Source organism: Chiloscyllium plagiosum, unplaced genomic scaffold (assembly GCF_037043375.1).
Source record: "Chiloscyllium plagiosum isolate Xiang-an unplaced genomic scaffold, Cpla_swu_hap1 HiC_scaffold_13, whole genome shotgun sequence".
NCBI lineage: Eukaryota > Metazoa > Chordata > Chondrichthyes > Orectolobiformes > Hemiscylliidae > Chiloscyllium > Chiloscyllium plagiosum.
The window spans coordinates 56,949,072-56,962,886 of record NW_028270151.1 but is presented as its reverse complement, the minus strand read 5'-3'; the positions used below and the strand labels follow the sequence as shown (position 1 = coordinate 56,962,886).

The following is a 13,815-nucleotide window of genomic DNA, read 5'->3' as shown; positions in this document are numbered from 1 at the left end:
CTATGCATACTTTCAGCTTTCTGTTCTTTTCTTCCTACTTCTATGCTATGGCTAATCCAATCAGTAAGAGTGGTGATTTTATTTATTATTCCCTACTTGTTCAGCTCCTCTACTTTGTCTTTAAAGCTAGACTTGAGAGCATTTGGAACCCTTCTACAAATGCTGAATTGATCTCATACTCTCATTGACTTTGAAATTACATCCACCAGGAAGACTTGTAAGAACATCTGTGTAATCTTTGAGGGTATATTCAGCAATCTGTAGCTTAGTGGCATGCAAAATGCTGCAAATCTCTTCTGGTATACATAAAATAAGATTACCAGTCCAAAATGTAGGCTTGTTTTAACGGAGATGGATTATGTTTACCATCTATGATCTGGAACAGTTGATCTTTGGTCTTCCTGATGCACTGAGCTCTCAGTTTTGTTTATCCTTTTGGGATGAGTAATATTGTATCATATGGTTACCTTGCTATAGGAAGGATGTTATTCAACTGGAAAGGATGCAATAAAAGACTTACGAAGATGTTACTAAGACTGGAAGGTTTGAGTTATGAGGAGAGGCAGGATAGCCTTGAATTTCTTTCCCCTAGAGCGTCGGAGGCTGAGGAGTTACCTTAAAGAGGTTTATAAAATCATGAGGCGTATACATAAGGTGACTAGTGAAGGCCTTTTCCCCAGGATAGAGGACTCCAAAACTAGAGGGCAAAGGTTTAAGGCAACAGGGGTAAGATTTAAAAGGGGCCTGTGGGGCAACATTTTCACACAAAGCATGGTGTGTATTTGGAACGAGCTGCCAGAGGAAGTGGTAGAGGGAAGTACAATTAAGTTTAAAATACATTTATACAGGAAAAAGATTGAGGGAGTTATAGGCCAAACATAGGCAAATGGGGCTAGTTAAGTTTGGGAAACCTGGTCAGCATGGATTAGTTGGGCTGAAGGGCCTGTTTCCATGTTGTATGACTCTATTACCCAGCCTTACCTTCAAGGTGTTGATTTTTTGATCACCATTTTTAGCTAGTTCACACAGGTCTGTGAACCTTACCACATTGCACGAAGAATCAATGTTTATCTGATACTTCATATTCATTTGATGCTGTCCTTCCACAGTCATCATTCCAACAATCATAAACCATTTACCAAATTTAGACTTGACTGTATCAAACTGCAAATGTTGTGAAAAGATTCACCAGAATCATCATCTGAAATCTAACAGCCATCTTCATAGATTTGCTTTGCTTCTTTCTAGTGATGCAAATGTGTGCAATATCATTTGGCTTCTTATAGTTAGAACATTGCTTTCACCATGCTTGACATGTTTCTGTTTTTTTTTGTGTGGTACCCTCTGCAACATTTACATGTTACATATTGCAGTTTGGCCCTGATCATTCTACTGGCTCTTCTGCAAATATTTTTCCCTTTTATTTCCATTATGTTTTCTTGTTAGAGCTTAACTGTCTTTCTACATAATGTAAAGCCTCATCCATTCTCCCATTAATATTCTTTAGCTGATGACTGACAACCTCAGAGTTTCTACACATTGATCATTTTCTTGAAAGTAAGTTTCTCTTCTCACGGTGGGATCATTTACGCACAAGACAATACTGTCTCTGAGAAGATTATTTTACAGTTGTCCAAAATCACAGCGATCAAAGATATCTCAGATGTAATGTACAGTGTGTGGTATATCATCATTTATTTTAAGTTTATGTTTGAATTTTGAATTGATGATGTAAGGGCTCTTTTGTGTCTCAGTACGTGTTTCTTTTTAAGCTTCAGGGAGACACAAATAGCTGAAAATAAGTTTTTGTAGTTTCTGTTTTGGGACAGATCTTCAAATGGATGTATAAAGCAGTGTCCTGAATACAGAAAAAAAAAGATCTTTTTAGAAAAAGGAGTTTAATAATATTTTAGAAAGCAGTTTAGGTGTCTCAGTGGTTAGCACTGCTGCCTTACAGTGCCAGGGATCCGGGTTCGATTCCCGCCTCGGACGACTGTTTATGTGGAGTTTGCATTTTCCCCTTGTCTGCGTGGGTTTCCTCTGGGTGCTCCGGTTTCCTCCCACAATCCAAGGATGTGCAAGTTAGATGAATTGGCATTGCTAAGTTGCCCATAGTGTTACGTGCATTAGTCAGGAGTAGATTAGATTACTTACAGTGTGGAAACAGACCCTTCGGCCCAACAAATTCACACCGACCCGCCGAAGCGCAACCCACCCAGACCCATTCCCCTACATTTACCCCTTCACCTAACACTACGGGCAATTTAGCATGGCCAATTTACCTAACCTGCACATTTTCAGACTGTGGGAGAAAACCCACGCAGACAGGGGGAGAGTGTAAACCCCAGAAGTGTGGGGTTTGGATAAAAAGTTGAAAGAGAATATTTGAAGCTAAGTATGTTTAAACTCAGGCTAATGAAAGCTCCAGGAAAAAGGCCATCAGATTTGCTAGATTGGGAGTTGAAATCATCATTAAATTAAACGTGTCAAGATATAAGAGAAAATGATTATTCTCTTGTGTGAGCATGGTACAAAAGGTGTTTTGGGTACTATATACTTGCATAACTGCGAACTAAATTTTTGGGATTAATGGAATAATGTTTTATCATATATTTCAAAATCTCTACACTTGCATTATGCATGGACATTTGGGTGTCATCAAATAAATATAAACAGCAGGGGGAGGTCTATTAACATCAAAAGTCGTGTCTCATTGGCATCATCAGCACTACAAAGTGAAGTTAACAATAATGTGAGGGGGAGGCCCAAGCTATAGAAATCTTAGCAGCAAATCTCATGCAGTGTGTGCTGACTCACCAAATTGTGATGGAGATTGACTCCTTTTACTAATCTCAAGTTTTACTGGGAAATCTTCAGCCCACTCATTCTTTCTTGTTACATTGCTATATTATTTGTCGAGCTAGGAAAAAAATTGTGATACAAATATATACGTCAAGGTGCCACATTCACTGTTGCATTGCAGACATGTGTCAAGTAACAATATATCAATTTATCAGTCTGCCAGCTACATAGATCAGTGCATGATATACACTGAATGAAGCTCACTCATTTTGAATGTAAAGTTAGGGCTTCCCAAACTGTTGGTCACAATCCCCAATGTGGTTGTGAAGTGTGAGGCAGAGATAGCTGCTATGGAACTCCAACTGAGGGTTTACAGCTAACAAGCTTTTTCAAATCCTGTGTCCTTTAAAGAAAACAAGCATTACACATGTCCTAACTTGCCAATCTAACTGGCGTGTAGTAACACCTCTGAACATGTTGATTAGAAGAATAGGTTAAAAAAAATTAAAACCGCCTCAAGGAGGCCCTCTTGCAGATCAGTTGTAGTGTCCCCATCCCTGGAGTGAGAGGACCGGATTCATCCCACCTGCTCCAAAGGTGTGTAATAACATCTCTGAACAGTATGATTAGAAGAAGAGCTCTTAAGAAAGAGAAAAAAATGAAGTAGTGGTAATTTCCCGATCCCTGAACCAAGAGGGCCAGGTTCAGTCCCATTTGCTCAAGAGTTATTTAGTAACATCTTTGAATAGGTTGATTAGCAGAAAAAAAAGTTACAAGAAGAGGGAAAAAAATATAAAATAGTGATAAAAGCGAAGAGAGCTGGAGGTCTGGAGTGATTTGATGTTACATGTCAGGCTGAATCATTCCTGAAGAAGGGCTTATGCCCGAAACGTTGATTCTCCTGTTCCCTGGATGCTGCCTGACCTGCTGCGCTGTTCCAGCAACACATTTTCAGCTCGGATCTCCAGCATCTGCAGACCTCACTTTCTCCTCTAGGAATATTTAACCATTGTTCATCTATGCAATAATCTAAATTTATCTGCTAGTTTCTAATTTTCCATGCATAACTTAATCAAAATAATTTTGGAAAGTGAAACATTATAGATTATTCTAAAGACTACTCAAGTTAATAATTTATAATAACTTTTCTAGTTTTGAATTCAAAAAGTACCCTTGTAATCAGATTTCAATTGGATCCATATTGATGTGATATAAGATTGTCAAAATTACTGATACAGCAACCAAACTGCATAGTTTCTTTTACATACTGCAAACAAGGCAATGCAAGGGACAAAGGACAGAGATGTGAAGAAGAGACAACAGCAAAGGACACACTGCTTCTGGTTCCATTGTGGAGTTTTAGTGTAGTTCAGCTGCACAATCATGTCAATGATACCAACTTTCTGTTCAAGTGCATTGGCAGGACATAAAGTATCTAATCATGGTATAGACAAAACAGTGCTTCACAAATAATCACGCCAGTGTCTTAAGCACTTTGTGGCAAATATAATCAAGTACAGAATGAAAACTACATTTAATTACCCAAATTTTAGCTAATTAGAATTCCTGTTTCCATTTAATACGAGTTCTAAAAGGGTGACAAAATATAAACTAATAACCTGCTTTAACCTAATTACATAGAGGTAAATGATTTGCCAAGTACTGGCATGGATTGTATTAAACTACATGAAGTAAAATTCTATTTATCCAACACTTAGAACCAGAGAAAAACTGTAGTCATATAGTAGAATTATTTTAAGGTCTTTTGTTACCCCACCCACCACCGCCAAACAGTGCACACTGATAATATGATGAAGAAAAATCAACAAGTTTGAATACAATAAAGATACTATTCAACCTGAAAATGCTGCAGTCTTATTTTGTTATGAACTCAAAATCTGGTCATCCCTTTAATCAATTCAAAGGAGTTGGGCACTGTGCTTTCCATGTTTCAAAAGATTATAAAGCTGAACTCGTCTGAACAGCAAACTGGAACAGCTAAATGAAAAAGTACAAAAATGATACTGGGTGTCTGCTATTCTACATTTTGGAAGCTGTGATATCTAAAAATCTTGTGAAATATAGTCCTAAAAGTCATTTGAAGTTTGGAGCCAACAGAAATCATATCAATGATGACCTCATACTGTTCTCATATGGGAAAAACAATTGTGTGACTCAAACTGCTATTGACAGACAGTTGTTAAATAGATTTATTATATAGGCCATTTGTATGTTCTTTTGCTTTTTTTTGTTGTCATCATAAGGCATAATTTCACTGCCAGCTGCATCACCTGCTACAATTTATCTTTTAATCTATAAGAGCTTCAGAGTAGAAGTGTTCAGTTCAAAACAATTCCACCATATAAGGAATATGATTTAATATAGTATTTTGGAATACAGTAAGTAGGGAGTTATACCATTATATGAGGTATTGATATTGAAGCAATGCCATAATGCGAAATACTCAAGAAAAAACTTACATAGGCTTCTTCTAGTTATTATCCATAGTATCAGTTTTAAGAATTGTTGAGTGCTGATCGTAGAAAATGCATTTTTTTTAAAATTGGATTTATTGTTACATACTCACAATGCTCACAACTTATTATAAAGCTACATAACTTTTAAAAGACATTTTGAGCAAAGAGGTGTGATACTGCCTAAGTTGGGGGATAGCCACGTTCATTTCAATATCATCCTTATTGTACATTACATGAAAAAAAAGGACCTGAACTAATTTTACTCAAAATGATTAGGGAAGCATCCAAATTTTTTTTGCACTTAGACTAATTCCTACTTAGGTTGGGAAATATCCAGATGCAATTAGTTGAAGAACAGCCATGTGGAATTTCTGCAAACGCAACAGGTATTACACATAAATGCTAGAATTTCCAGCCCCACTTCACCTTTTGCAAATAAATAAATTGATTACTGTAATATGAAAAGAAAAATTAAATAGTGAATGTGTGTTTTGTTCTCTTAATTTAAAAGAGAAGGAAAGCATTTGCATCTCAATCTGGGTAAACAGAAAAGAATGTCAAGCCAGCACACAATTACAGCACTATTGAACTCCCTTGTTGACATCATTAGTGCAACACCACTAATACATGTAAACAGAGCAGAAAGATGGACGCATTAGAAGCAATTTGAAATCATATGTGATGAGAAGATTTTCCAAATCATTTTTATATGCAAATTAATTATATTACAGGTATGAATTTAATTGTAATATACAAAATAAAGTATGGCATTTAAACATCCTGATTTCGCTGTGCTGCATTTTGAAGTATTCATAAAACTTTTTGATTGATTAGTTGTTTTCAAAAATGTTGGTTGTAACAACCAACATAAGAAGAGTTATATCTCACATTGGTTTATCATCTTTGCCAGTAACGAGATCAAGTCGATCAACCAAGCTCATTAATGGAAGAAAATACATATAAGAGTTGATGGTAAATATTCTACAATGTTAGGTATTATTTCCTTATGACATCTCTTTTTGCACCCAACCCCTCATTGCTTTTATGCTGTGGGAACAGGTCAGTGCTACTGCCATTGGTCTTTGTCAGAGCATGTTATAATCCAGAAAAGACAAGACGTGATTGAAATGTGTATGAGTAACAGCATCTTCCAAACCATTGACTTCTATGACTTCAAAAGGAAAAGGGCAGCACATACATGGGGGCACCACAACTTCCAAGTCACAGACTGTTCTGATTTTGAACTACATGGCTGATTCTTCACTGCCATTCAGTCAAAAGCCTGGAACTTCCTAACTACATCAGAAAGACCACAGCTGTTCCAAGGTGGTCACACATCACCACCTTCTGAAGGGCCATTAGGGGTAGCCAACAATTGTGAACCTTGCTAGTAACACTCACATCCCATGAATGAATTAAGAAAAAACAAAATATGGGGTGATGATATAAGCAGGTTATTTATCTTAAACTGTGTTTGAACCGGAGAATACAAACACAAAACAACAGATACAACAAGAATCCAAGTTAGAATAATTTATTGCCTGACTCCAAGAGCTGTGGGTATGTTTAATATGCTCAGTAAAAAAGTAGATTATTGACTGAATCTTATAGACGTGGGCGCAGCATGATTATGGCCAAATTTGTGGAGCAACTGGACAAAAATATTGGCGACATTGAACGTGATGTCTTTTGTTTGTGACAAATATTACAGTAGGACTCTCACAAAGCAGTGAATTAGCAGTTAAGGAAGATTAATGCTAGTTAAAGCTTACTAATGGTAAAACTTGCCTCATAAATATTCAGCCTTTTATTATACCATTTCACCAAAAAAGCTAGGCATTGAGAAATATTGATGTGGAAACCACAGCAGCTACTTGCTGAATCCAACTTCCCACTAGTTTTGTATGAACTCCTGTTGATAATCAGGCATTATCAACTCAGGGCATGCTCCATTAGCACTGGCCAGACACGTCCTATGGCATTGCTCTTCTTCCAACACAGTTGCATATTACTCTACACTACCAAGACTACATTAACCCAAACAGCAATCTCAGACCAGAATAGCATAATGTGGTGTCATCACTTGTACTGCTGTTCCTCAGTAAGTGAAAGTCCCATGTCTATACCACCCTATCTAGCAGTACCTTCAGATGTCTGTCTGCAAAGCAGGGCACAAATTTCCCTTGTTTGTGATGTCTGGGACAAATGTCAGTAACCATGCAAGGCAGCTCCAAACTCACAGTTGGATGCACAGATTGTTAAAGATGGTGCTAGCGCAAGGGATGCCTGTGAATTCTGAGACATCTAGTGAGTGGTGAGTTATTCTAAAAATGGTTTGGGGTAAGGTTGAACCAGAATTGGACACGAGGGCTGCTATAAAAGCAGGGGTAAGTAATTAATGAGGTAGGTTTACTAAGAAAACCAGAAATTTCTCGAGGCCTCAAGGTAGGAACTGCACCAAAAACACTAGATGCAACACAGACATCACCAAAATAAGGTAAGATTCAGCCTTTTGTTTTATTCAATTAACTTCTGGGAAAAGTATATTTTATTTTTAAAACATGTTGAACCATTGTGGAATGTAACCTGTCAGAAACTTAAGTGTAACTTGTAAAGTCACTTTTATAATCTGTGGGCTTGCTTAATTACCCTGGTGAGTGCATGCTTGTTTGGGACAAGTGCCAAAGATTCAGAAATTTCACAGAGCATTGTGCTTCATTGGAATGCTGCCTAAAAAATCAAATACTCTTGAAAATATATTAAAAAAAAAAAATTTCATTAAAACAAAGGTGATTGTAAGTTTTAATTACAGTATATTTAATTATGTCCAGGCGATTCACTTATGCCCCAGTAAAAAAAAAAACAGAATGAAACTCTCGGATTATGAGTTGTGCATTTATCATGTGTTAAAACTACAAATAAATGCTTATTAAACTGGGTAAATATTATCTCTTTTTAACCTTCACAATTCAGCTTTTTGGATTATAAGAAGATTATTTGATGGATGAATTCAAAATTATTTCAGATTAGATAAGATTGATAGAAACATAATTTTGAGTGGTTGCTGGTTCCGGAATGAGTGAGCATTGAAGTAAGATCAAACATCTTGGTCAGAATATTTTTTTTTTGTCTTCCATCCTAATACCAAACCTCACAAGTGTCAATTTATAAATTTAAAACAAAATGTGCCAGTCACAAAATAACCAGTTCTACATGCATTCTATTTATATTGCTCTAAAAAAGTGTCCCACATCACAATTTAAAATTAATCCTACATAGAAGCCAATAGTCAAGTCACCTGACAAAATTCATGCTATCCAATACGATGTATCAATATCGATGGGTAGCATGAAGAAATATAAGGAGAAACCTTGTTAGATTAAAAGGCTTATTTAATAATTTTCAATCATTCCACATTATATAAATTACCAACATTAGAAACTTTACCAAATAAAACAAAGATTTATAATTTATTGCAACAATGACCCTTTTGAACTATCTATAATTGTAAAACCACGTTGTAATCAATAGAACATTGCATTTGCCAACATACCATTCATAATATTGTACAAAACTATCAAATAAAAACTACAGTCATCCTCCTCCAATGTCTCACTCAAGTAACTTCTTTGTGGGAGCACGACATTGTGTGTTTCAGTTGGCTATTTGATGCTAGAGTACTTCACCATTTATAAAGGTTCATCCAACTGACAAAATATATCATATAGTAATTAAGGGAAGGTACTATGACTGTTTTTTTCCCAATACTGCATTAGGATACTAAGATCAATTATATTATCATGTAATAGATTAATTTTTTTTAGGATAAGCTATTGACTTGTGGCAAACATGTCAGTATCTCATTATTGAAGAAATGCAATAGTTCAACTATTTTTATATGCACTCAACAGTTATTGCAGATTAGCAGTTCACAACTTTGTATGGACTCTTCAACTTGACAGTACAACTTCAAATATGAATTATTGATGTTTTCCTGAATTAAAGGTACTCATCATAACATCCTATTATATCTCATTGGAATTATAACATATAATTTTCTTTATTACATGTGGGATATAGGTAAAGTAATCATAATTCCTTTTGCAGGGTAAATGAACTCACACCAGTATACAATTGTTTCAACCAAGTGCTGAGTCAACAAGAATAAAAACTATGTGAAGGAAATATATAATTGTTTTTGTATTAGCTAAAATGTGCATACAAGAATGAAATGTGCCTGCAAACAATGGTAGATGTTACAGACAAATACATAAGGTGCTGTGAGGGTGTAGATTAAGCCAGATATGTTTGTACAAACAGTAGTTATAAGCATCTGTTTCCCACTTCTGCAAAAACAAAAACAAACCTCAATTCAAAGGTCATAAGGCTCAACATTGTTGAGGAATGGGAGGAAATGTCACAAGTAAGGGAAACAGATGGCAGTGAAGGAGGATATACCTAACAATGGACCACAGCAGGATGTGGCGAAATGGCCAAGTAAAACTTGTACTTTGTTATGCACAAGGCTGGATAAGGCAAGAGATAAACAATAGTAATGGGCACTGGGTTTAGAGTAGTGGGAAGAGGGAAGGAGAAACGAATCCTATATATGTACTTGCTAAACTCTGCGTGTCTATTTTAGGCACCGCGCTTGTAAGCGTATAATAAACGATACTGATTGCTTCAAATCTTGTCTCGGACTGAAATTATTGAAGTGAGTAAGCTTTGTTTCTCACATTACGTTATTACAAAATCAATTTTTTTTCAGTTTCCAGTGACCATTAACAGTCAACAGATGAATCACACATCTGCTTCCATTACAAGTTTTCATGGAAGAGGTCTCAGAGGTTATACAAAGCTTGAGGGGATTCCACTCCGCATCAAGTACGGTTGACTAAGGTACACTCCTGCTCTTACCACCTGCCATAACATTTGAAGGATTTGCAGGAGATTATTCAATTCTTTTGGCCGCTTTACACATGCAATGTTTTTTTGACTCGTTCATGGGACATAGGTGTTGCTAGCTAGGCTAGCATTTATTTTGCATTTTATAGCATTTAAGTAGACCAAAACTATTTACAGTTTGCAAGACTTGCCTAGTTTCTTTTTTTTCATTCACAGGATATCAACTTTTCTCGTTAGGCCTGCATTAATTCCCATCTCTAATCGCCCAGAGAGCAGTTAAGAGTCAACCACATTGTGAATCTGGAGTCACAGTAGGGCAGACCAGGTAAGGATGGCAGTTTCCTTCTCCAAAGGACATTAATGAACCAGATGGGGTTTTCCAACTGTCAACAGCTCTTAATTCCAGATTTTTAAAAATTTTACTTGAATCTGGGTCCCCAAAATATTAGATTAGAGTGGTTCTGGAAAAGCACAGCAGTTCAGGCAGCATCCGAGGAGCAGTAAAATCGGCATTTCGGGCAAAAGCCCTTCGTCGATTTCACTGCTTCTCGGATGGTGCCTGAACTGCTGTGCTTTTCCAGCACCACTCTAATCTAGACCCTGGTTTCCAGCATCTGCAGTCATTGCTTTTATCTCCCCAAAATATTAGCTACCTCTCAGGATTAACAGTGGCAATACTACTAGGCCATCACATCCCCTCCAATGGTCATTAAATCTGGAGTGGGACTTGAACACCAAACTGCTCACAATGGCACACAACTTCCTCCAAATATTTATACCAGTGTAAAAATCAATACACTGTAATTTACTGCATTTGTTGACATTAATACTACAGTGTGGTAAAAATAACTATAAACGTTTGCAAACATTATAAACTGCACCATAAATATTTTATTATAAATTCACTTCTGCAATATTTTGACCTGACATGTAAATATTTAAATAGAAAATGGAGATCAACAACTTCTATTATTGCTAGAAAACAAAAGTTCTTTATATGCGACAAAACTTGTGCAAATTGACAAATATAGCCTGTTGCTGTTTCTATAGTTCGCATTGTTCAATCACATTAGTTTTAGTTTTGTTTGCAAGTACAGAAACGTAACACTTGTGCAAATACACAAACGTATTTTGTGTAAATACCTAAATTTGTTGCGTCTCACTGCATCCTCACAGAAAGATGCTTGAACGGTTTACACACTCTGGACTGTGCCAATCTGTTCACACCACAGTACATAGACCGAGCTCACACATTTCTCATTTTAGGTTTAATTTCACGGCTGTTGAAATCAACGCAATAACTTCGAGTGGAAGGCTGAACTCTTGTGCAGTACTAAACCAAGAGCTGAAATCGTTCCAATCAGCCTTTCGCTCGTTTCCCAGGGTGTAACTATTGCTAGACAACGTATTAAGGCACAGGAAGATCCCACAGTGACCCTGAGGGATGACAGTAATCCGCTCGGCGCCTCTTCATCAGCAGCCATTAAGTAAACGAGCAATTCTAAATCCTTCTAAACTAAAGAGAAGGAAGACTGAAATTTGTCCATACACAACTGTCACAAGTGACCGGCCAAAGTTGACGGTGAGCGCAGCGGCAGAAATAAATACCCGATGAGTCCATCACCAATCCAACGCCCCCCCACCGAAAATCCCGACACCTACCTCCCTGTAGTGCGCCCTCACCGCCCAGCCTCTCGCGGCTGCTGTCTCCGTCTCTGCGCGCCCCTCGGCCCAGTTTTCGCGCCGCGCGCACCACCGCCACCACCAACCGCCGCGCCGCGCCGCGCGCACCACCAACCGCCGGCGACATCGCGGAGTTGGTGGCCGGCTGGGAGGCTTCGGGTCGAGTTGGATGAGACAGCGCAACATTCCGAAGAGAAAGCGCAGACAAACAACATCGCGTTTTAGGCTTTCGCAACCTCCGACTTCACTCTGGGTCCTTGTGGGAATTTAAAAAAATAACTTTGATTGTTCTTGACCAGAATGCTGTTACACTCAAATGCCAGCTGTCACTGAAGACGTGTACCAGGAATACTGATGTGATTTAGGTACATGCATTCTGGCAAAGAAAACTGCTTTTCAGAATGGCATAACTAAACAGGTTCTCAGTCTGTTGGGATGGACAAGGTGCATACGCTGGTTTGGGATAGCTGCACTTCTTTCTCTGGAGAAATATCAGCAATGTGTCTGAAAGATCAGACAATTCAATGTATAGTTAAAGTGTTGATTTAGTGCCCCAGAATAGCATTTTTCTGCCAACAGTTCTGCTATGCCAAAGAACTATACAACCACTGAAGGACACTTGCATGTAGATTAAGTATCAAGATCTAAATCCATGACTTCCACCTGCTTCCAATTATTTTGAGTTGTACATGTGTCATATGCATTTTTCATGCCTACACAGCCCCACTTCAAAGCACAGGCAAAATTTGTGTTGATATACTTCCAGATAAGGATTGTTTGAATTCCTGATGCACCAAGAGTAACTCCAGTATTTGTCCAGTACTTACTTTGGATCTGACATGTCTCTCAAAGAATCCAGCTGTGCTAAATTCAAGTGAACTTCACAGTAGCAGACTGCAAGATACCAGCAATGTGTTCAGACAAGCATTGCAGAAGTGTACAGATAATAGCCAATACATTTGGCAAAACAGCACATGACATATAGATGCCAATGGATTTAAATCAAAGCAATAAACGTTGACTTGAAGCCAAGGAGATTGGTGAGGTTCATTCCCCAACCAGAATCTTAGCATGCCATGGAGATCATGTGAATGGTGAGGAAGAACATTTCAGTACTTCCTTTCAATGGCTTCCAGGTTAAATATGAAGTGCTACATGCCCTGTTTCTACTTTGAGGTAATTTGCCTTTATCTTTTTGGCTCCAATATCAACATCAGTCACTCTCACCACCCCACCTTCTGGCCAATGTTCAGTGGATCCACAAGGGAGAGTGCCAAAAAACAAATAAATCAAGTAACTCAAGAAGAATATCAGGTTCAATTGCACTCAACGTATTTAGTTTCTGAACTACCTGGGACTGTTATACATGAGGTAAGGTAGTATTATTTCCCAAGAGTGTCTTTGGTTATGTTCATTCATTACAGCATGTCGTCTGAGGAAATTTTGCAATGTCTTGTCAAATTGATAGTAATACCTGACCAAGAATCTCTTCCAAACTTGCCTTCACATGATGGAAAGATTCACAGATTGGTAAACAATGTGCATCATGAATGGCTAACTTCCATGGCTAACTAGTGCCCGAATGGGATTTGAGCCTGAAGCATCTGACTCAGACAGCTGTCCTACGCCCTCAGCCGCAAGACCTCCTCTACAAAACTACACTATAAATTAAATTTATGGTAAAGTAATAGTACGATGAATTCATTATTGAATATTTATAATCTATATATATTACAAAATGTGCTGTCGATCATATTGTAATGAGGTACAGCTGTAGATCATATTGCAATGGCTCTGCTATAACATGTATTACTTTAACACGGTTAAAGAATTTAGACCGTTATTTGTTGAATGCGAACTTTCCTTACCTGTATTGGCTATAACGTGATTCCAACCCCATCAGTTTAAATTGACGGTCACTATTGCATGGTTTTCGTGTAACGCAAGA

General features: G+C 37.6%; 1 protein-coding gene across 3 annotated transcripts in view; it reads right to left on the bottom strand.

Moving 5' to 3' along the window:
• LOC122555895 (cholinesterase-like) overlaps positions 1 to 12,086 on the bottom strand; it is a 30,735-nt gene extending 18,649 nt beyond the window's left edge. Inside the window, exon 1 of one of the 3 annotated variants that reach the window (XM_043702148.2) lies at positions 11,847 to 12,086. In XM_043702148.2, coding sequence (XP_043558083.2) covers positions 11,847 to 12,053 — 207 coding nt within the window. In that variant the 5' untranslated portion in view covers positions 12,054 to 12,086. Of the gene's footprint in view, positions 1 to 2,817; positions 2,921 to 11,327; positions 11,751 to 11,846 lie in introns of those variants that run through there. The other 2 variants (XM_043702149.2, XM_087993624.1) reach the window with 2 other exon arrangements.
• Between the last annotated feature and the right edge of the window lie 1,729 nt (positions 12,087 to 13,815).